The 25025-nt window shown below is 42.4% G+C and overlaps 2 protein-coding genes across 4 annotated transcripts in view; both read left to right on the top strand.

Moving 5' to 3' along the window:
- Positions 1-17818, top strand: part of pex7 (peroxisomal biogenesis factor 7) — a 30032-nt gene extending 12214 nt beyond the window's left edge. Inside the window, exons 8-10 of one of the 2 annotated variants that reach the window (XM_035774773.2) lie at positions 4959-5014; positions 10391-10493; positions 17338-17818. In XM_035774773.2, coding sequence (XP_035630666.1) covers positions 4959-5014; positions 10391-10493; positions 17338-17418 — 240 coding nt within the window. In that variant the 3' untranslated portion in view covers positions 17419-17818. The remainder of the gene's footprint in view (positions 1-4958; positions 5015-10390; positions 10494-17337) is intronic. The other variant, XM_035774774.2, reaches the window with a different exon arrangement.
- An 830-nt stretch (positions 17819-18648) lies between these two features.
- Positions 18649-23622, top strand: LOC118386849 (solute carrier family 35 member D3). Of its 2 annotated transcripts, none has more exons than XM_035774772.2 (2): positions 18649-19165; positions 21456-23622. In XM_035774772.2, the coding sequence occupies exons 1-2, from the start codon at positions 19102-19104 to the stop codon at positions 22313-22315; spliced, it is 924 nt and encodes a 307-aa protein (XP_035630665.1). In that variant the 5' UTR covers positions 18649-19101; the 3' UTR covers positions 22316-23622. The 2 variants fall into 2 exon arrangements, with proteins under 2 accessions (XP_035630665.1, XP_035630664.1); XM_035774771.2 differs by having other exon boundaries at positions 18649-20003.
- Positions 23623-25025: the final 1403 nt, after the last annotated feature.

Raw genomic sequence — 25025 nt, 5'->3', positions numbered from 1 at the left:
AAGTAAGCAAGCATACTATATACAGGAAATGTTGAAAAAGTCAGATCCAATACCATATTTACATGTGCAGGGATATTGGAGTGATGGAGGTAGATATGTATAGGGGTAAGGTGATCTGGCGACAAGATTTAATCCTAGTAAAAATGTCCTGTCCTAGGTCAGTTAGGATCACCACTTTATTTTAAGATTGTGAAATGTCAGAATAATAGTAGAGAGAATGATTTATTTCAGCTTTTATTTCTTTCATCACATTCCCAGTGGGTCAGAAGTTTACATACACTCAATTAGTATTTGGTAGCATTGCCTTTAAATTATTTAACTTGGGTCAAACGTTTCAGTTTGCCTTCAACAAGCTTCCCACAATAAGTTAGGTGAATTTTGTCCCATTCCTCCTGACAGAGCTGGTGTAACTGAGTCAGTTTTGTAGGCCTCCTTGCTCACACATGCTTTTTCTGTTCTGCCCACACATCTTATAGGATTGAGGTCAGGGCTTTGATGGCCACTCCAATACCTTGACTTTGTTGTCCTTAAGCCATTTTGCCACAACTTTGGAAGTATGCTTGGGGTCATTGTCCATTTGGAAGACCCATTTGCAACCAAGCTTCAACTTCTTGACTGATCACTCACGCCCAATTTTTCAGTTTTTGATTTGTTAAAAAAGTTTGAAATATCCAATAAATGTCATTCCACTTCATGATTGTGTCCCACTTGTTGTTGATTCTTCACAAAAAAATACAGTTTTATATCTTTGTTTGAAGCCTGAAATGTGGCAAAAGATCTCAAAGTTCAAGGGGGCCGAATACTTTCGCAAGGCACTGTATTTTGGCCATATCATCCAGCCCTACATCATCCTCTCAGTTCCAAGAAAAGGCTTTTCCACTGTGTTAAATTATGTTAGCTAATTGCCAGCTGTTGGAAGCAGGAAACAGCTCAGCAATACTCGACAGCACAGCTTCCCTCCCTTACCTGCCTGCCTAGCAACCTGTTCTGGAAAGATGGTTCTGGTGTGATCAAAGCACTTAGCTGAATGGAGTTAACAAGCACAGTACAGTACGGTCTGATGGGATCCTTGGCAGCTTTGCAGTACACTGGCCCTGCTCACAGGTCCTGCTGTGGTGACAGCTATAGATTTTTTTTTCTCTCCTCCAAGATCTTTTTAATGGATTTTGAGAGAGAGGTGGTGGGTTGGATGCTTGGATGGGTTGGTCGACGGGCCCTAGCTACCATGTCCAGTCTAACAACCACCAATTAGTTAGATTAAACAGAATTGACTTCACCCAGCCAGACGGCCCCGCAGGTTTCTAGACCTCATTGGCCCCTCATCACATGATCCATGTGATTCTCACTCCTCTTAACAATGGGGAATCACCCTGCCACACACTTTAACATCACATAAGCAGCTGGAGCTAGCTACAACACCATCAGGAAGTCCAGTGTTTTCAGGACAGCTTTTTAGCATGGATGGGTAATCAATAGATGCAAGGTGTTCGTAGTGGACCTCATCTTGAGATTTCCAGTGTGTTTGTGAACCCTGCCATCAGGTATAGATTTTCTTAAGGCTGCAAGTCTATGTGATGTTACAAATACAGCATATCAGCAAAGTCTGCGAAGGACACTGAAAAGAGTGCTCAAAGTAAATGGAAAAGCGCTTGGCAAATCCCTTGTGCTTTTCCATATTGGAAAGGTAATATACTGTAGATACGAGCAGAGATTTGATTGCTTTCATTTAACAACATCAAAGCCCAAACTTGAAAGATGTGTAAAGGTAAAAGTGTTTTGTCATGGTTGTGTGTGTGGCTGGCACACACACACACAATTTCCCCCTCACCAGGATGACCACCTGTCCCGGATTGTGTGGGACAGTTCCGCATTTTGGCCCTTTGACCCGCAACCAAACAATCATGTGTTGCATTTTATCAACAAATTAAAACACTAATTTACAAAGAAAGGCCGATTTGACCCTTGTTTCAGTCAGACTCCCCATTAATTTGATGATAATTTACTTTCCAACCTGTTTCTTTTGCAGTCATGTTGCGCTTATGACAAGATATACACTCAGTGGTCAGTTTATTAGGTATACCTATCTCGTACCGGGTCAGACCCCCCTTTGCCTCTAGAACAGCCTGAATTCTTTGGGGCATGGAAACATTGCTCATTTTGTATCAAGGGACCTAACGTGTGCCAGTAAAACATTCCCCACACCATTACACCACCACCACCAGCCTGTACCATTGACACCAGGCTGGATGGGTCCATGGATTCATGCAGCTTACGCCAAATCCTGACTCTGCCATCAGCATGACGCAACAAGAACTGGGATTCGTCGGACCAGGCGGTGTCAGAGGAAGGCCCTAAAAGACTCCACTCACCCTAGTCATAGACTGTTCCCTCTGCTACCGCACGGCAAGCGGAACCAGAGTGCCAAGTCTACGTCCAAAAGACTTCTTAACAGCTTCTACCTGCAAGCCATAAGACTCCTGAACAGCTAATCAAATGGCTACCCAGACTATTTGCATTGCCCTCCTCTTTTACGCTGCTGCTACTCTCTGTTTATTATCTATGGATAGTCACTTTAACTCTACCTACATATACATATTACCTCAATTACCTCGACTAACCGGTGCACCCGTACATTGATTCTTTACCGGTACCACCTGTATATAGCCTCGCTACTGTTATTTTACTACTGCTGTTTAGTTATTTGTTACTTGAATTTTTTATTTATCTATTTTTTGCTTAACCTGTTGCGACGAGCAATCCCGTATCCGGGATCCTATTGATTTTCAAAATATGCTTTTGAACCATAGCTAAACAAGCATTTGTGTAAGAGTATTGATAGCTAGCATAGCATTAAGCCTAGCATTCAGCATGCAACATTTTCACAAAAACAAGAAAAGCATTCAAATAAAATCATTTACCTTTGAAGAACTTCAGCTGTTTTCAATGAGGAGACTCTCAGTTAGATAGCAAATGTTCAGTTTTTCCAAAAATATTATTTGTGTAGGACAAATCGCTCCGTTTTGTTCATCACGTTTGGGTAAGAAAAGAAAAACGAAAATTAAGTCATTACAACGCAAACTGTTTTCCAAATTAACTCCATAATATTGACAGAAACATGGCAAACGTTTTTTAGAATCAACCCTCAAGGTGTTTTTCACATATCTATCGATGATCAATCATTCGTGGCAGTTGACTTTCTCCTCTGAAGAAAATGGAAACGCGCATGGAGCTGGAGATTACGCAATAATTTCGACGGAGGACACCGGGCGGACACCTGGTAAATGTAGTCTCTTATGGTCAATCTTCCAATGATATGCCTACAAATACGTCACAATGCTGCAGACACCTTGGGGAAACAACAGAAAGTGCAGGCTCATTCCTGGCGCATTCACAGCCATATAAGGAGACATTGGAACACAGCGCATTCAAAATCTGGACCATTTCCTGTATGAAATTTCATCTTGGTTTCGCCTGTAGCATTAGTTCTGGGGCACTCACAGATAATATCTTTGCAGTTTTGGAAACATCAGAGTTTTTTTCTTTCCAAAGCTGTCAATTACATGCATAGTCGAGCATCTTTTCGTGACAAAATATCTTGTTTAAAACGGGAACGTTTTTTATCCAAAAATGAAAAGAGCGCCCCCTATCTCGAAGAAGTTAACACTTATTTTTCTTAACTGCATTGTTGGTTAAGGGCTTGTAAGTAAGCATTTCACTGTTAGGTCTACACCTATTGTATTCGGTGCATGTAACAAATGCAATTTAGATTTTGATTTATTTTTCCACTCCTCAATTGTCCAGTGTTGGTGATCGCCTGCCCACTGGAGCCACTTCTTTTTGTTTTTAGCTGATAGGAGTGGAACCCCGTGTGGTTGTCTGCTGCAAAGGAACGACGCGTTGTGCTTTCCGAGATGCGGTTCTGCATGCAACTGTTGTACTGCACTGTTATTTTCCTGTTTGTGACCTGCCTGTTAGCTTGTACAACTCTTGCCATTCTCCTTTGACCTCTCTCATCAACAAGCTGTTTTCACCCACAGGACTGCCGCTGACTGGATGTTTTTTTGTTTGTCGCACCATTCTCTGTAAACCCTAGACAGTCGTGCGTGAAAAGCCCAGGAGGCTGGACGTTTCTGAGATACTGGAAACAGCGGGCCACGCTCAGGTCACTCGTTGGGCCATTTCTAATGTTCAATGGAACAGTAACTGAATGCCACGATGCCCGTCTGCCTGCTTTGTGTAGCAAGCCACAGCCACGTGACTCACTGTCTGTAGGAACAAACCATTTTCATGCACCTAATAAACTGTATCATAAGGATGTGGTAAAATACTTCTCCAATCGTTGTTGAGATCTGATATTCTGCGCAGAGCAAGTAGAGACGTAGGCCAATGTCATATCATCAGCCAATCACATTTGTCAAATCCTTTCGGGCAAAATTTCAGCTGAACTTGGAGAGGACAGTTAATTACTTACAAAAAGCATGCTCATAACGAAGAGCTACAAAGGTAAGTAAATAGCTGTTTTAGACTGAAATATATAAGGTAGTTCAGCTAAACTTGTGAGGCTCTCCCTGCTCATTAGTTGCTCATTCAACACTTAATGTCGTTTTTAAACGTCTCCTTTCCTAACTGTTGTACATTCCCAGAGACCAACCAGAAATGTTTCCTTTGCCAAATATTCCCATATTTTCATAAAATCTTTAGTTTCTACATAACCTAATTTTGTGCACGGCAGTAGAGTAGGCTAATTTGTCATTCGATCAGCTTGCTCAGTGCAGCGGGAGAGGGATTTTTGTTTGTGTATTTTTATTAATGTAGGCTACACTGTCCGGCGAATGTACTGCAAAATCATTCCATTGTCCCGCATTTGGGTATTTTAAATGTGGTCACCCTATCCCTCAGCTGTTAATAAAGTTTAACAGTTTAAAGTTTATATCATATTCTTGTGGCTTTTCCCACAGTTCTCTCCATTCAACCAGACCGTGTTGGCCTCCTGTTCCTATGACTTCACAGTCAGGTAAGACATTCTAATCATGACTCTGTCATTCTTGTTCAGCTTGTAATGCAAACTGAGCAATAATATCCCACTGTGCATGAACAATGTTTAAAGACAAACGCCATAAACAAGATTTCATTTGTGAAACCTTTACTAAAACCCATTGGAGTCAGTGAAGCGTGATCACTAGATGATACTGTTTCCTGGAAGAAGGGCAATCACCTTGAATTATTTAAAATAATTGACCTCCAGGAACACTCGTGTTTGAGAGGTCTGTATAAAGATGTGTAAAATACGTGCAAGCAATGGAAATACCAACCTCAATCGTACTATGTTGAGTAGGGTCATAAAATCTGTAATTTCAAGGTAGACTGGTTTATCTTTATTTGGCAATGCGTATTCTCCATATCAGAGTTTGAATATGTGAGCCTAATTCCCAAACAATGCAGTCAGTCAAGGGTGTGTTGTTTAGTGTCATGCATCCACCAACAGACCCCCCCCCTCACATAATCAGATCAGCGACAACATGACCCATAAATCACTTTTGTGTATGCTGTCGTCTTTTAGAATCATTCCTTGAGACAGAATTAAAATCGTCCTATGCTATTCTGTACTGAGATCCTATTCTATTCCTCCAGTTTTTTCCAACCTTAGATCTATTTGAATAATGTTAATGATGCCTGTTGAGGTTGATGCAGGAAGTTGGGTTGTAAGGTAATGTGTCTGTATCGGCCCTTTAAGATCTAGGTATCGCCGGTCCTCCAAAGTGAGGGAAGGTTGTCTTGTAGTGATGGGGGAAAAGAATTGATACAGTTACATATCGGGACATTTATTTTTGATGCTACATCGTATTGTTTTGCACTAGTTCGCTGTACCTGCACCAAAACCAGTATATTTCCTTCATAGCATCTTTAAATAAAAAAAATATGGAGCCAATTTGTTTTCAACACTTTTATTTCCATGACTGATCAAATCTTGTTTTCTCATGGTTCTCTCTCGTCTTTCTGCAGCAGACATGGTGAGCAATGTGTTTGGAACGTCGAATGGCAATAAAATCACAGTATCGGATCACAATACGTATAGAATCGTGAGAATCACAATACATATCGTATCAGCACCTAAGTATCGTGAGGTCCCTGGCAATTCCCAGCGCTATTGTCTTGTATCTCTACAAGTTCTATTGTCACACACTGCATAGATGCAGTGAAATGTGTTGTTTTACAGGGACACCAATCATAGTGTGACACCCTGGAGCAAAGTAGGGTTAAGTGCCTTCCTCAAGGGCATATCGACAGACCATGTCGGCTCAGGTTTTCAAACCAGCAACCTTTCGGTTACTGGCCCAACGCTCTAACTGATTGGCTACCTGGTGCTGTTTACAGTGCAGTGTGCAATGCAGTGCAGTGTTCAGTGGGCTGGTTGGCTGCTGAGGTTTGGACCAGTGCCAACCTGACTTTTATTGATCTGGCCTGGGGCAAGACTGCCTTGGTTAATTCAGGCAGATTACTGTGGTGGTGTATTTCATTAGAAACTATCGCTGACTACACAGAGACATTTTATGCGACACCAGGCTTCTTCATGCCCCTCCAAGGCCAGCCTTATCTTATTGTTTGAAGTCTGAAATCGAGTCAATTGCTTTCGTGTGAAAAAAATAAACACATTTTTTTTTACATTTTATTCTTGGTGTTGGATAAACACAGTTTTTCTCTGACTCTGTGGTGAACCTGGTCTCTTTGTTGACGACTTGGCTGCATCTGTCTGACAGAAAATTATGCCATGTTATGCAAGTACCCTTAGGTAAAACATAAGTCACACACTTGCCACTGATCGGAATGAGTCATTTTTGGGAGGTTTTCTTCGGCATTGCCTTCACTGGATTACTGTCATACTGTTTGCTGAAGGCCTACCTGATCTATCTATCTCTGTTCTAGCTGCTGTTCACACTTCACTTCCCTTGACTTGGCTTTTTGTTTCCGATGTCACGTGAAAGTCAGTGGCTATGGGAAAGCCCCTCTCTGTATATTTTACAAGCCCTTGTCCCACACTGGTGCCTCTGTGCTCTTATAGGCCTAGACACACAGAGCAGGATCATGAGTCTCTCACAGAATTTCAGCCTCAAGACTTTTGAGAAGTGTAACTTGGTCAAAAGAAAGTTTGATTTTTACATTCTCCCATCTCAAGAGGTTATTTAAAAAATGTGCCTATTAAGTGCCAAATAAAGTAATAGTAACAGAGTTGATGATTTCTTCTGAAATCAGTCATGAATCCCCTTTTGTCAGGGGGAATGGAAGCTTATTGTGTGCAAAGGGAAGTGGCAATTGAATGCAAGTTTCACAAAAAAAATGTTTTAAGTTCCCTTAAATTTAAATTAAATTTGACTTGGCAAGTCAGTTAAGAACATATTCTTATTTACAATGATGGCCTAGGAACAGTGGGTTAACTCCCTTGTTCAGGGGCAGAACGACATAATTTGACCTTGTCAGCTCGGGGATTCCATCCAGCAACCTTTCGGTTACTGGCCCAACGCTCTAACCACAAGGCTACCTACCTGCCTCCCAATTGAGGGACGTAAATGAATCACTAATCACATAAAAATAAATAATAATCTTCAGAAATGACTTTGTCAAAGCAACAAAAAAAACTAAGGCTTCACAATGATGGAACTTGGAGACATTTTTGGATTTAAAATATTCCTAGAAGTGACACATGGTTGGGGGACATGTCAAAATGCAGAATTTTGGCACTTTACCAATATTTATTTATATTTATGATTTATATAATTTTCCATATGGTCTATATTAAAAGGCACTTCATTTAATATAACAGTCTTTTAAAATTCAATATTGGCGCACAATTTCTAGTTAAAATATCATAGGCACTGTTTTCATGTAACAACCCAATTATGTTGTGCTGGCCTGTACACGTTTGGGAGAAATGAGCAGTTATCATTCAGATTCATATATGATATTGGTTACTGAACGGATATTTAACCAGAATTGTCAGTGCAACTCAAGCCCACGTTAGCCTACAGAGCTAATAGCCTAACTCTATGTACATATGACTGGGTAAACTCATAGGTCAATACTGTTTTTGATGTGGAGCGTGTTTAGCCATGGGGTTGTGTCATATTCCGTGAAGAAACCAGGTAATTATTTCTAGCACTGCATCGATCGCCTATGCTTTAAAGGTAATCAACGGAAATGATTTTCCTTAGATCGTCATGGCACTGCTGAACAAAAGGTTTGTTTTCCTATGTACTGTCCATTCATTACAGGCATGGGACTGGGTAGAGGCGATGGCACCTGTTGTAACATAGACCTCATCCCAGGCTTCTGTTTACTCACTCCAAGTTACGTTTGGGTGTCTTTAGAATTCTACCAGGTCCTGGTGTTTACATGAGATTAGGTGTCCTGTTTGATTCACAGTGCTAGGTGAGGTTGGGTTGCCATGGTGGGCTCTGTTCATTCAGGAGTGTTGGGACGGAAGGTAAACGATGGCGCTGGCCGCTGCCACCTGTTATTGTAGGGCTAATTAGAGCAGGATATGGCCTCACCTCAATTAGCCGGAACGCTGGCTGGGTATTGTGGGAGGAACGAGAAGGAGAGCCATCTACAGTACCTGAGCTAGAGCGCTTCGCCACTGAGCCTGGATCTGACTGTTTGTTCCCACAGAAACGTACTGAGTGTGAGTTATGGAGATGGATCGTGTCGTCTTTTGAGTCCTACTGACACTACTCTTGAAGTGAATGGGGTGGTACACCTGCTCATCAAACATTTCATTCCAAAATCATGGGCATTAATATGGAGTTGGCCCACTACCTGCTGCTATAACAGCCTCCACTCTACTGGGAAGGCTTTCCATTAGATGTTGGAACACTGCTGCAGGGTCTTGCTTCACTTCAGCCACGAGCATGTGAAGTCGGGCCCTGATGTTGGGCGATTAGGCCTGGCTCGCAATCGGCATTCCAATTCATCCCAAAAGTTTTCGATGGGGTTAAGGTCAGGGTTCTGTGCAGGCCAATCAAGTTCCTCCACACTGATCTTGACAAACCATTTCTGTATGGACCTCGCTTTGTGCACAGGGGCATTGTCATGCTGAAACAGGAAAGGGCCTTCTGCAAACTGTTGGCACAAAGTTGGAAACATAGAATCATCTAGAATGTCTGGTATACTGTAGTGTTAAGATTTCCCTTCATTGGAATTAAGGGACCTACCCATGAAAAACAGCCCCAGGCCATTATTCCTTCTCCACCAAACCTTACAGTTGGCACTGTGCATTCAGGCAGGTAGCATTCTACTGGCATCCGCCAAACCCAGATTCGTCCGTCTGACTGCCAGATAGTGAAGCATGATTCATCACTCGAGTCCAATGGCGGCAAGCTTTATTCCAATCCAGCCGACGCTTGGTATTGCGCATAGTGATCTTAGGCTTGTGTGCGGCTGCTTGGCCATGGAAACCCATTTCATGAACAGTTCTTGTGCTGACGTTGCTTCCAGAGGCAGTTTGGAATTCAGGAGTGAGTGTTGCAACTGAGGACAGACGATTTTTACACACTACGCTCTTCAGCACTCGGCGGTCCCGTTCTTTGAGCTTGTGTGGCCTACCACTTTGCTTCGGAGCCGTTGTTGCTCCTAGACGTTTCCACTTTACAATAATAGCACTTACAGTTGACCGGTGCAGCTCTAGCAGAAATTGTACAAACTGACTTGTTGGAATAGTGGCATCCTATGACAGTGCCATGTTGAAAGTCACTAAGCTCTTTAGTAATGTTTCTATGGAGATTGCATGGCTGTGCTCAATTTTATACACCTGTCAGCAACAGGTGTGGCTGAAATAGCCGAATCCACTAATTTGAAGGCATGTCCACATACTTTTGAAAATATAATGTACATACTGTAGACACTAACAGCCTTGTTCTTTGTGGATTTGTTGTATTCTTCTGTTGAACACCGATGTATCATTTAGACTAGAGAACAATCAACACATATTTTATTTTTCGAGGCTAATTTCCGAGTTTGTTTTCATCATCCGCATTGCTTTCGCAAACCTCTTATTTCATTTTGACCCTAATGGTCTAAGTGGATTTTTTCTTGAATTGCAATCCTACCTGTTAACATCCAATGGGCTCCAGACCCACAATGCAGTTGCAGTATGGGAGAGGCTTATTGCTGATTGGCACTAACAGCTCTCTTTCTATAATAACTCTAAATGACTCCCCTGGCACACATAAATAGGCCCGGAATATTTTCAAAAGAAATCATTTAATTACATTTGCTAAGTGGTTCAGTCTGGCGCGCGCTGCGTCAGGGCTTTGAGCCATCGCCGGGCGTCAGAAGGGGAGAAACGGCGTTTCAATTAGTGGGATTGCCTCATGTTCGGCTGCGTCTGCTTCCACAGGCTCTGGGACTACTCCAGGACCGAGCAGCCGCTGCTGGAGACCCTGGAGCACCACTCAGAGTTCGTCTGTGGCCTGGATTTCAATCTGCAAATCCCCAACCAGGTCTGTCTCACTATTGTCTAACTATCATCTCACTGGTCCATGTATTTATCTCAGCCACAGAGCTCAGCCATTGGACCCAACTTCTGTGGGGGGAAAACGCTTCGAGGGGTTCCGACACAGTGACATAACACAACAGTGGACACTTACCCCTGCAGGCCCAGCACGTTCACTTAGAGAACACTACTTCTGCCTTTTCCTGAGGTATATGTTGTGCTGAAGAAAACCGTTGCATAGAGTAAATGTATCCTTATAAAGTCCACTGCAGTGCTGTTCTATCTATCTATCTGTCTGCATTACAGTAGCCAGCATCACATTCTCCCTCACAAAGTGTTTGATATCAGTCCAGCTATCAATCTAGCTGAGGAGCCATATAATTGAAAATGTCACTCTCAGTTCTTCTTATTCCTAACCTGTACCTAGCCTCTACTGTTGGGTCTCTCATGGCTGTTTACATTCAGCCTGAGAGGACTGGAAAATTGACTGATAGGATGTAATAAGCTCTATTGTAAAGACTAGTCATTACTGGGGTTGTCATATTTCATATGACGCTGATAGCCTTCCTGTATTATTCTCTGGAAAAAAACGTCACGCACAATTTGCCATAAACACGACTGTGGGTATACAGTGTCCATGGAGCCTGTGGATCTACACAGACATACATACACACATCGAACAAACACACCCACATTCCTGGAAACTTTCAAAGTTGACCAGTAAACTACCAGAATGTTGGTATCTTTCAAGGATTTGATGTAATCTATCACACGACATCTAGTGGCCCTTTAGGGTACTTCAGATGATCACAGGTGTCGAATAATATCTAGTCCTCTGTGTGGCTTTATCACCTATTAAATAAGAAAAAATGTAATTAAAGAATAACAAAGCTGTAAAACACACATATATATATATATATATATATATATATATATATATATATATATATATATACACACACACACTACCGGTCAAAAGTTTGGGGTCATTTATACATTTAATTGTTTTAGAAAGAAAAGCACAAAATAAATGTCCATTAAAATAACATCAAATTGGATCAGAAATACAGTGTAGACATTGTTCATGTTGTAAATGACTATTGTAGCTGGAAACAGCAGATTTTTTTTATGGAATATCTATATAGGCGTACATTATCAGCGACCATCACTCCTGTGTTCCAATGGCACGTTGTATTAGCTAATTCAAGTTTATCATTTTAAAAGGTGAATTGATCATTAGAAAACCTGTTTGCAATTATGTGGCAAGAAAATGGAAAGAAAAATAGCACTTTTTTCTGAAACTTGTCAGTCTATTCTTGTCCGGAGAAATGAAGGCTATTCCATGCAAGAAATGGCTTTCGAAGCTTCTGATAGGCTAAGTGACAACATTTGAGTCAATTGGAGGTGTAATTGTGGATGTATTTCAAGGCTTACCTTCAACCTTGGTGCCTCTTTGCTTGACATCATGGGAAAATCAAAAGAAATAAGCCAAGAAATAAGCCAGAAAAAAATTTGTAGACCTCCACAAGTCTGGTCCATACTTAGGAGCAATTTCCAAACACCTGAAGGTACCACGTTCATCTGTACAAACAATAGTACGCAAGTATAAACACCATGGGACCATGCAGCCGTCATACCTCTGAAAAAAGAGATGCGTTCTGTCTCGTAGAGATGAACATACTTTGGTGCGAAAAGTGCAAATCAATCCCTAAACAACAGCAAAGGACCTTGTGAAGATGCTGGAGGAAACGGGTACAAAAGTATCTATATTCACAATAAAATTAGTCCTATATCGGCATAACCTGAAAGGCCGATCAGCAAGGAAGAAGCCACTGCTCCAAAACCGCCATAAAAAAGCCACACTACGGTTTGCAATTGCACATGTGGACAGAGATCATACTTTTTGGAGAATGTTCTCTGGTCTGATGAATCAAAAATATAACTGTTTGGCCATAATGACCATCGTTATGTTTGGAGGAAAAAGTGGGAGGCTTGCAAGCTGAAGAACACCATCCCAACCGTGAAGCACGGGGGTGGCAGCATCATGTTGTGGGGGTGCTTTGCTGCAGGAGGGACTAGTGCACTTCACAAAATAGATAGCATCATGAGAAGGGAAAATTATGGATATATTGAAGCAACATCTCAAGACATCAGTCAGGAAGTTAAAGCTTGGTCGCAAATGGGACTTCCAAATGAACAATGACCCGAAGCATTTTTACACATTTTGTTACGTTACAGCCTTATTCTAAAATGTATTACATTGTTATTTTTCCTCATCAATCTACACACAATACCCCATAATGACAAAGCAAGTACAGGTGTTTAGAAATGTTTGCAAAAAACAAAATTGTTAAATTTACATAAGTATTCAGACCCTTTACTCAGTACTTTGTTGAAGTACCTTTGGCAGCGATTACAGCATTGAGTCTTCTTGGGTATGACGCTAAAAGCTTGGCACACCTGTATTTGGGGAGTTTCTCCCATTCTTCTCTGCAGATCCTCTCAAGCTCTGTCAGGTTGGATGGGGAGCATCGCTGCACAGCTATTTTCAGGTCTGTCCAGAGATGTTTGATCGGGCTCTGGCTGGGCCACTCAAGATCATTCAGAGACTTGTCCCGAAGCCACTCCTGCGTTGTCTTGGCTGTGTGCTTAGGGTCCTTGTCCTGTTGGAAGGTGAACCTTCGCACCAGTCTGAGGTCCTGAATGCTCTGGAGCAGGTTTTCATAAAGGATCTCTTTGTACTTTGCTCTGTTCATCTTTCCCTCGATCCTGACTAGTCTCCCAGTCCCTGCCACTGAAAAACATCCCCATAGCATTAGGCTGCCACCATCATGCTTCACCATAGGGATGGTGCCAGATGTGACGCTTGGCATTCTGGCCAAGGAGTTCAATCTTGGTTTCATCGGACCAGAGAGTCTTGTTTCTCATGGTCTGAGAGTCCTTTTGGTGCTTTTTGGCAAACTCCAGGCGGGCTGTCATGTGTCTTTGACAACTCCATTGTGTCCTCCTCCCAGAGCGCTAAGAACCTTGGCGTGATCCTGGACAACACCCTGTCGTTCTCAACTAACATCAAGGCGGTGGCCCGTTCCTGTAGGTTCATGCTCTACAACATCCGCAGAGTACGACCCTGCCTAACACAGGAAGCGGCGCAGGTCCTAATCCAGGCACTTGTCATCTCCCGTCTGGATTACTGCAACTCGCTGTTGGCTGGGCTCCCTGCCTGTGCCATTAAACCCCTACAACTCATCCAGAACGCCGCAGCCCGTCTGGTGTTCAACCTTCCCAAGTTCTCTCACGTCACCCCGCTCCTCCGCTCTCTCCACTGGCTTCCAGTTGAAGCTCGCATCCGCTACAAGACCATGGTGCTTGCCTACGGAGCTGTGAGGGGAACGGCACCTCAGTACCTCCAGGCTCTGATCAGGCCCTACACCCAAACAAGGGCACTGCGTTCATCCACCTCTGGCCTGCTCGCCTCCCTACCACTGAGGAAGTACAGTTCCCGCTCAGCCCAGTCAAAACTGTTCGCTGCTCTGGCTCCCCAATGGTGGAACACACTCCCTCACGACGCCAGGACAGCGGAGTCAATCACCACCTTCCGGAGACACCTGAAACCCCACCTCTTTAAGGAATACCTAGGATAGGATAAAGTAATCCTTCTCACCCCCCTTAAAAGATTTAGATGCACTATTGTAAAGTGGCTGTTCCACTGGATGTCATAAGGTGAATGCACCAATTTGTAAGTCGCTCTGGATAAGAGCGTCTGCTAAATGACTTAAATGTAAATGTAATGTAAATGTCTTTTACTGAGGAGTGGCTTCCATCTGGCCACTCTACCATAAAGGCCTGATTGGTGGAGTGCTGCAGAGATTGTCGCCCTTCTCCCCAGTAGGTGGTCCTATGCCCTCTAAGGCCTACCCATGGCTGCGCACCTGCCCAGTCATGTGAAATCCATAGATTAGGGCCTAATGAATTTATTTAAATTGACTGATTTCCTTATATGAACTATAACTCGGTAAAATCTTTGAAATTGTTGCATCTTGAGTTTATATTTTTGTTCCGTATATTATTGTAAAAAAATATATATAAAAAAAATTAACAATCAACTTAGTGAATACCATTGGTGTTCATGAGGCTTTCAGCATGAAATAACCGTAATATTTTAACCATAGTTACGATAGATTACGATAAAAAATGTATACATTTTCTGTTAATTACCAAATTTACTGAAGATTCCAGTAACTTTATTAATTGACCATTCAGCTTTGCAACCCTACACACACACACAGGGGGCTGCCTGTGGTGCAGTCTGCAGGGTCTGGACGGTAGTTTCCACAGTCAGGCCTGACGTCAGCACATAGTGATGGATGAAAGACTGCAGGTCAGAACTGTCAGTGAGACATCACAGCTAGGCTGTGACTCAGATAACGGCAATCAACTACTGCACAGTTCACTTCTCCACCTACATCACACACTAATACAGGATATCTCAACTGTGCATATATTAGTAAAGGAATTAGACTAAGACATCCTATATTTGTTCAATGTTTGTGTCAGCGTATCCTTCTTGGATTACCTTGAGGATGATCTTGAAGTATTTTTTTTCCCCTTCTTCTGGCAGAAGTACATTTCGTAGAAAAGTAGATGGCATTTAACATTCTCTTTTTATGCAGTGGGTATGGCATCTCAGTCATCCATTTAGGTCTTGTACTTTACATAATTTCAGTTACCCCCGTAAAGTTCTGTAAATGTAAACATTTTTTAAGGATATACCTTAACTTGGAACAGCAATCAAAATTACTCAGATACCCCGCTTCTAATTATTATGAATGATGACGTCCCCTGAGCCAAACTCGTCTGGGGGCTGAAAATCTCTTTCTGGCAGATGTTTGCCAGTTGCACATCTACTGCTACCAATGGAAGTCGTGCCTACCCAGCACAGCTACACAAAAGCTTGCTTGGCACTCCAACCAATTTGTTGGGATAAGTGTATTTTTTCAAGCATACATTTTTCCTCATTTATTCTTTCAGGCACAGGTTTGTCTGTTGCCAACCTGCGGGGGTGCAGGAGGGTACGGTTACCTGTGCCAAGAAGAGGGAGCATGCAGTATCGGAGCGGGGGAAAACTCCTACAGCAGTGTTTCTCTCCCGCCCCCCCACCAGTGGAGAGAATAAACCGTAGGCTAACGCACACAACCTCCATCTCAACATGCCAAGAAGATACAGCCTTGACACAGCCCACTACCCTCTCCAGTCTCCACATCCTACAGTACAGCCCGCAACTGTCTCCCTCTACCAACACACAGCACATCACTGCACACACCCCCATCCCCTTACCCTCACCCTCACCCCAGCTAATGTGCAGAGTGGTCCCCCACCCTCCCACAGACTAATGCTGCATGCAGTCACACGTGTCTGATTGATCCCCTCTCTCCAGGTTGTGCTAGCCTCTGACCAACTCTATTGTCGTTGTGCTGTGAAGCGCACCACACCACACAGCACAGCAGCCTCCCCTGCATAGACCCTCCAAACTGCAGTAATTACATGTTAACCGCTTCTTACAGAGGAGCAGGAGTTAAGCTGCTTGGATGCCAGGCAGGGGTAATACATCACAGAGGGGAGAATATGACAGATATTCTAACATCCAGACGAAATTCAGGGAGAGACTCAAAGTTTTCCTCCGCTAGAATAGGTTGGAGAAATCCGGTTTTGGAGAAAGTTGAAGTATAGGATTGGACCTCTCTGTTCTCTGCCACCCAGCAGGGACTGGGGACAGGGACACCCCTCAGAGGTCATTCCTCCTCCTCTTCCTCTTTTACCCTCCAGACTGCTGCAGCGCTGGCCTCTCTGTGGCTTTCACTTTGTTTTGCAGTAAAGTAATTAATGGAGGACATTTTTTTCCTTCAATGGCTGAGTCACGGGCTGGTCTGCTTGGCAGTGAGGCAGATTCTCCTCTGTAGTACTCAAGAATAATGAATTCCCCCCTCCCACCAAGGTACGGAGAGGAGAGGAAAGAGCTAAATGAAGTATGGCGCTCTGTTGGAGACATATTTCTTCAGAGCTAAATCATACTGGCAGAATTCTATAGCACCGTGTTTGTTATTTTATGACCCTCCATACTTTATTGTTCATAAAAGCTAAATAAACTTAGCCTTTTATTTAAATATATGTGGACAGATAGGCCAGTATATAATTTGTCGTGTGTGAAGACTTTTTTTTGACTGCCGTGCCACGGAGCTTTCGGTCTGTGGAGCTAAAAAGCCCTGATCAATTTGCCATGCTATTGAATAGCATTTGTATTGTCTTTATAAAAACTAAATGAAAGTGGACCGTGTGTAATTGAGTTGATAACCATGACATTCTGTACTTCTGATAGAGTTCAAACTAATAACGAACCCCACTAAGGCTCAAAAACATGTCTCCACATTGTTAAAAAAGCACTTTAACGCCTTTTGAGGCGTCAATGCAATGACTGCTTGAAAAGCCAATCTCCACTCAGACTCTGTACTCGCAGTATACAGAGTAATATTGAAAATGTCTAAACAGTATGTGCAATTCTGTCTGAACACCATAAAATGTTCACTGCTATTATAGGAACAGCAGACAATTGTGGACCAAAACTACCCTCGACACTCTCCATCCAACTCTGAAATCCCGCCCATTGTATGAATGTGACTGACCATACAACAAGTCACATGCATCCTAATATATCATAGTCCTCTGTCTGACTCCAGTTTGAAACCCAACAAAGACACATTTTCTTATCATGTGAAATCACATGAGGACGTCATCTCCATCACTCGGATCACGTGGAATCTAATTTTGATTCGTGCAATCTGTCTTTGTGTCCACAGGTGGTGGACTGCTCCTGGGATGAGACGGTGAAAATCTACACACCTCTATGCCTGGCTGCCCCTCCGCCTAGCGCACGGTAGAGCTCATAATTGCCCTGCCGCAAGGAACAGGAGAGAGGACTTTTAGGATGGCAGTGCGTTTCAATCATGGCCGTGGCGTTTGCCAAAGCTTCACTGCGGCTTTCATAATGATTCTACTAAAAGGGGGGCTGTGGGAACGCGTCATCCTAGCCCGCACACACAACAGAGTCTGAATACAGATGGGGAAGCGGGGATTCCTCCCCGTCTGAGAGAGAGAGAGAGAGTTTTATATGAAGGTTGCTCAACTCAAACACGTGCCAACAAAATGCCTGATGATCTGCTGTTTGTCCTTATTGTTGGTAGAATGTATGGTCATATTGGTGTATTTAGTGATAGTGTACTGATTTAGTGAGGGGTTGAAATGCATTTGATTATTTACTTAATTTCTCTGCGTCCTCGACCAAGGAGAAACAAACCTGGCCATATAACTCGACACACAGGCTTGAACTCTATCCATGATCTTGTCAGACTTTCCATTGCATTAAAATGTTCATTCTACGGATATGAAAGTAAATGTCATGAATCTGACAGAATGTTCTCTGTGCCCTGGTGGGAGAGGTGAGGGGAGAGAGCCCTAATTTAGCCCTCATCAATCCCAGCTTTATGCTGCTTTATGCATATGAGTTGGGCTTCCGATTGGTGCAGCATTCTAAGGCACTGCATCTCAGTGCTTGAGGTGTCACTACAGACCCAGGTTCGATTCCAGGCTGTAGCACAGCTGGCCGTGATTGGGAGACCAATTGGGTGGAGCACAGCATCCTTAGAGTTTGGCCTTCATTGTAAATAAGAATTTGTTCTTAACTGACTTACTTAGTTAAATAAAGGTTAAATAAAAAATAAAAGCTGTGGAGGCCTGAACCAAATGTTCTCTGGAGACCATTTTTTTCTTCTTCTGTGTGAGTACATTTCATAATAAAAGTGACTGCACACAGGCGAGCTGTCTGATTGCACCAATCTGAAATAGGCTCCAACCCTCTTGGAATTAGTATTTTACAATCTTCTTTGCTATTGCTTCTTTGTTTGCATATAGACTGAAGTCATTGTCTTTCACCGGTTTATTATTTTGCCTATAGGGCTACGTTTATTTTAGTGTTTGTTTGTTTTGGTTTCTTTATGCTTGTCTCATCAAGATTTGCTTAGCGCTATGGACTCAATTGCAATCACACTGGATGCATTCTTATCACACATAATTCCTACTGGTCGACATGGGAAAACTTACAAGGGAAATATATGTATATGAGTGTGCCTTTCTTTGCTTCAAATGGGATTTAATTATGAAACATACTAACTTTATGCCTATTTTATTTGAATGATCCTCCATCATTTGGATTTTTCACACTGGAAGCTGAATTGTCGTGGTCAAAATCAATCTACAGAGAGAGTTTTGTTTTAAATACATCAGAGACAGTAATGCATGGTTGAGGTAACACTATAGAGGAGGGTTCCCCTCAACGTTATGTCCCTTGAAGAAAATTAACTGGGTCCATGTGCCCTGGTCCCCGTTCATCGCGGCACTACAATTTAGTCTAATTTACGCCGATTTCATGCGTTTGCAAAGCGTTGTAATTGGTCCGGGGACTGCAATATGTAAATAAAACAGACTGGTAAAGTCCTTAAAAGTAAGTAGGCTGGTTCCTACGTCCGTTATTGTGGGTAAAAGGCAACCAACCACAGTTGCGGCAAATGTGTTATTCAACGTGGCAACTTAAGCGCTCAAGTGTTGCGCTCATGCTGCTCTGTTCTAGAGGTAATATACTGTCGGGTTTAGTTATTTCACAACAGCTCACCTCGCAGTCTCTGTGCTGTATCCAACAGCATGTGACACCAAAGTAAGTAAGCTAGAACCTCACGAACAGAAAAGGTGATTTAATTGATGAAATACGCATATTCAAACATTTGCGTAACATTCCCAAGCTTTTTTATCTTCAACGTTTTGGGACCAGCCTCTATTTGTTTTACGGACCCCGTTGTATTGAAAGGTCCTGCTTGCAATCGATTTTTTTCTTGACATTAATAACTTGGACATTTACAGCTGTGCTCTCAAGGAGAAAGGCTGTACAGTATACACTTTATTCAAAGGGACTGAGCGCACAATAAGGACTCACCGTTATTTTCCTTGCTCTTGCGTAAAGGGAAATTCAAGGCAACCATGGAAGTTTGTAAAGGTCGTTTTCTTGGTATCTCCGTCGCTGTTGCTCATGGATTTTTCTCGGGATCGTTGAACATTTTGCTAAAATTTCTCATCACGACCTATAACTTCAACTACCTCACTCTCATCCAGTGCCTCACCAGCACATTGGCGGCGGTTACACTTGAGATACTAAGGAGACTGGGAAAAGTAGACATACCTCCGTTCAGCCTTCAACTAGCCAAAGTCTTCGGAAGTGTTTGTATTCTGTCCACATTACAGTCCACTCTGACACTATGGTCTCTCAGAGGACTGAGTCTACCCATGTATGTGGTTTTCAAACGTTGTCTACCGTTGGCCACCCTGGGTATCGGCGTGTGCATTCTGAAGAACGGAACTCCATCAGTGGGGGTCATAACCGCGGTGCTCATCACTACCGGGGGAGCAGCATTAGCTGGTAAAATTACACGTATTATTATACTTATACATCAAGTTAAGTAGGAACGAAACATTATGATTTATTCTAAATTGCCTATCCATATGGTGCATATTACGCAGTTAAAAGTGGTGAGTGTATGGGCTTCAAATTACTGCATACAAGCGATAATTCATCCAAGAGCCAATATTACAAATACACCAACCTGCCCACTGGGCACAAACGTCATTTCAAGGTTTTGTTGTGATTTAAGTCTGGTTGAGTTCTCAACTAACTTGAGTTCAAGTAAAACACAAGTCACTATTGGATTTATATATATATATATATTTAATCAAAATTCCCTTTTCAGTTGATTACTTTTTGTAAATCCAATCAGTTTTCTACGTCTATATCGTTTTTTAAAAATGACGTGGAAACCTGATTCAACCAGTTTTTGCCTACTGGGGATTACAAAAAAAACAAGTTAAAGTGATTCCTGTTTTCTAAAAAGGTGCCATTGTAAAGTATACAGATGCAGAAGTTCTGAATGTTGCTGATACTGTGAGGAAAATGCGCCACCTTGCTCTGTCCCCATTGCGCCATCATATGGATAGGATGTGTTAAAGATGTCTCCACACTACATTCAGAAGAGCCATTACATCCACACCGCAAATTGGCCAGTGTTACCTAGTGTTGGTTTTTCAGTGTAACATTTCTAGACTTGATTCAAGAGTTATCTGTGGAGTTGGACTTATCACACCCGTTACTGAGATGGTTATTCCAGTTCAGATGGTTTAGGTAGTCTTCCTTACCTTGGCAGTCATTCTGAATGCAGATTGCAGGTGACTAGAAGTTAAAATTGTTGGATATCATCAGCCTGTGTGGATAGATTCCAATAGGAATTACATATCACTTTGCAAGCCAGCATAAACTTGCCTGATTTGGCCTCCAAACAAGGAGTTTCAGACCACTGCGTTAGGGTAAATCTAGGCCGTCAAAGTAAGGTCTTATGATATATGTAATGTGTTGCCATAAAGAGTTTAATTTCAATGATAACATATTCACACAGGCACTGACTTGATGAAGGCTACAGGACTGAATGCCATGGAATGCAATAACTATGTCACTATCAAACACAGTCATGGATGGTACTGGTAACTCCACAATTCATGGAAAAGCACACTGGGAAATATGCAAATAAGGCTTTACACCCTACAGTGTTAAAGCAACACCCAAAAACGAGTTACTACAACACTACAGGGGTTAATTCTCTAACACTGAGAGTAATAGCATTAGATCTAAGCAAAGTGTTAGTAAAGTGTGGACCCATATAGACTGAAAAAGTGTTATATTTAACACTCAGAGAGCTGATTAAACACGGGATAATTTTTGACAATAAGAAAGTTTTGAGAAAAAAAAGTAATCGCGTATTTTATTTTGCTGTTCTCTCACCACTGCGGTTCTTATTGTGACACGGTGTCTGTGTTAACTCAGGGTCTGGTGACGTGACGGGTGACCCGTTTGGCTACGTGACGGGTGTCCTGGCTGTGATCATCCACGCCTCCTACCTGGTCCTGATCCAGAAGACCAGCATAGACAGTGAATATGGCCCCCTCACGGCCCAGTATTCCATCGCCATCATGGCCTCCCCAGTTCTCTTAATCTGCTCCATCGTCAGCATGGACTCCATCAACATGTGGAGCTACACGGGCTGGAGTAACCCCTTCATCTCTGGCATCTTCTCCATCTGCATCCTCATCGGCTGTGCCATGAACTTTACCACGCTGCAGTGCACCTACATCAACTCTGCCGTCACCACCAGCTTCGTGGGCGTGGTAAAGAGCATCGCCACCATCACAGTGGGCATGGTGGCCTTCAGCGACGTGGAGCCCACCAGGCTGTTTGTGGCCGGCGTGGTGGTCAACACGGTGGGTTCGATCACCTACTGTATCGTCAAGTACTTTGAGACCAGGAGGAAGACCCTCTACCAGGACCTGGAGGAGCAAAGCAAGGACGAAACTCTGCCTGGACAGCCTTACATCGAGAAGAAGCCACCCAACGGAGACCTGGAGCCCCTGCCCAATGGTCGCAGAGGGTCTGACGGAGGATTGATCGAAGGATCTATCCCCACACAGGAGCACCTACTCAATGATCAGCGCCTCAGTGACTACCCACCTCAAGACACCAGCAACAGTATGGAGTTTGTAGAACTCCAGAGAGAGGCCTTCCATAGCGAGAACCGGGCCAGCCAGTCTGTGAGTGACAGTTACGTGGGGGTGTGGAGGTCCATCCGTAACCTGAAGTTCTTCAAGAAAGACACATTAATAGATAATATGGAGGTGCAGAGCCCTTGATGGGGAATCTCTATTTTCAAAGGATGCATGTTTTGTCAGTCCTTTATGTTTCTATTTGTTTGTAAGACTGCTTTGACATTTCACACTGATGAATGTTTTGAGATCGTTTTTTTTTTGGGCAAACATGCTCTTATGGAAGCAAAAAATATTTTTAAGAAGATGGAATGTTCATATGAACTGGATAAAAATACTGACTATTCTTAAAAAAACATTTGTTTAAATGTTTTATATTGATTTTATCAGTCATATTAATAACAGGTGAATAATTGATAGTACATCGTGTAAGGTTGAAATTGATATGTTATGACATGTTATAAAAAAATATGAATAATTTATTTGCACGTAATGTTACTGCCTGTCCTGATTCTGTATGGTCCATGAATTGTGATGTTTGGCAAATGAGAAGAACAATAGCAACTGCCATTTGCATGAACAATGCAAAGTCAATTTAAACCATTTTTATGAAACTGTTCCACTGGGAAGTTGGCTTCTTCTTTATGATAAAACCATTAGAGTGAAATGCATGGTAATTGTTTTAGCCATATTGCCTTTCCATTGAGGAATCTTTTTGAATTACCAACAATAGATAGCTGTTGTGATAAGGTTCACTTATTATCAACGCTATATAGGCGTACTGGAAGCGTCTCCCTGGGGCAGATTGTGAGGACATCATTATGGGTAGACCACATCGATCCTTAATGTCAATATTAGATTGGAAAGAGAATTACTTCTGTCTCTACAGAACACATGGCTCATTAGTCAAAGTAAACCACAACAATTCCTGTAGAGAAGATTTGAGCTGTTGAAGAAAACACAGCTATTTCACATCACCCCCAAGGAGGATTCCTGTGTCGTGATTCAAAGTAATACTGTATACATATCTGAAAGCTAATGCATTTTCCAGCATGTTTTAGAATACTTCCTTATCTAAATGCATGCAGTGAGAGGATGTTTGTGTCCTTCCAGAGTACCTGCAGTGGAGAGGAGAGGGAGAAGCGTGAGCAATCTGTCCCCCTTACCAACCAGAAAGAGGCCTGCAGTCAGCACTTTAGCTGCAGGAAAATCCATCCCAAAGTGCCTTTGAAATCCTTCAGTGGGACTCTGGAAGTACAGATAGACCAGGGGAAAAAAATAACCGGACTTGGAAAATAAAAAAGAAATAGGCGATTCTGATTGAGAAAAAGGGGAGTTTTTTCCACATCCTCTCATTTTGGGGGGAAATAGAGATGAATTCAGACAAATGTTCAGGAAAGGAAACAACATGCACACATCGGAGTGGTTTTTGAATTAAACAATATTCAACATTGGATCGTCTGCTGCACTCCAGTATTGTCTACTTTCAATTATGTTATCTAGGTGTTTCTCTATGTAGACCACTGAATGTGGAATCAATCACAGAGTGATAGTTAAACACCTCATTAACCAAATCTGCATGGATTCTCCATACAATCCATACCATACAGCTACACTTTCTAATGTTGGCCTGCCCATCAACCCAGCCTCTATCTCATCCTCATTTATGTGATAGGCAAAAGGTAATGCCATCTGTTTAGGAAACGTTCATTTCCGCTAGCAAAACGTTTACTGGAAGTATTTTACTAAGAAATGCCATGGTAGAGAGAGAGAGAGTCATATTTCCATAAAATGGAAAACAAAGCCTGTAATGACACAATTTCTGGTGAATTCAATAAATGTGAGATTGAACATTACACGCTATTGCAATTATTCAGGAGGAAGATATGGCTGAGAAACATCAGGCGTAGGGACATCAGTCTGCAGAAGTCCTTTGAGAACCTGAAGAAAGGGCATTATGCTGTGTGTGACGAGCACTTTGAAGAGTGTTTTATTCTGATTAAGGTACTATCTATCTTTGTCAATAAAATACATTTCAGTGAAATGATACTGAACTTTTCTGGTAAAAATGTCTCTTTCAAAAGGGTTCACGGAAGACACTGTCCTCAGAGGCAGTACCTACCAGAATAAATTGCTGGAATCCACCCCCTCAATCTGCAACAGATGCACGGCGTAGTCTAGAAAGAAGTAAGCCAACTACAAAGTTTGTAGGTATAAAGTCTTGAACAGGTATAAAGTCTTGGTATATTTTTGAAAGAGAGGACAGGGAAGCAGATAAATGAGTTTTAGGTGAGAAAGAGAGGGTAGACCCAGCTCCAGCAGAAGAAGCAGCAGATGCTGAGTTTAGTTCAGGTGGTCTGCAGGAGGTGGTCTGTCAGGTGACAGAGGTGGTAGAAGGCATCCTCACGAGCATACAGGAAGCTCAGGTGTCATGTACCACAGTTGCCATGCAGGAGGGGGCCTTCATCCAATTGAAGGAGGTCTACAGTATAATAATAATAATACATCCACAGTGGTTAATTGCACACACATTGAAACAAAAATATCACAGATGTTACTTTTTTAAGAGAATACAGTTCCTGGAAAATACGCTGTTAAAATCACACAAAAACAACCGCCAAATGCAAAGCAGGCATGCCACAAGACTAAGAGCCATCAAAACCAAGTACGTCGTCATCTTAAAGATTGGAATAACACACATTTTGACTTCTAATAGACAACAGTAGGATTGATTATACAATTGTATGGTGATTTCATTATGCATATATACTCTTTATAATTTGTAGAACAAAATAAGATCCCATGTTGGAGGGCATGGAGTCACTACCTCCACATCTAAAGGACTACTTCAAACTAC

Source organism: Oncorhynchus keta, chromosome 8 (assembly GCF_023373465.1).
Source record: "Oncorhynchus keta strain PuntledgeMale-10-30-2019 chromosome 8, Oket_V2, whole genome shotgun sequence".
NCBI lineage: Eukaryota > Metazoa > Chordata > Actinopteri > Salmoniformes > Salmonidae > Oncorhynchus > Oncorhynchus keta.
This window is presented reverse-complemented; position numbering and strand designations above follow the sequence as displayed.

Excerpts from the sequence above, each read along its gene's own strand:
- LOC118386849 (XM_035774771.2), top strand. The coding sequence starts at position 19,568 with ATGGAAGTTTGTAAAGGTCGTTTTCTTGGTATCTCCGTCGCTGTTGCT. Across the intron at positions 20,004-21,455 it reads CGGGGGAGCAGCATTAGCTG|GGTCTGGTGACGTGACGGGT; the intron begins GTAAAATTACAC and ends GTGTTAACTCAG.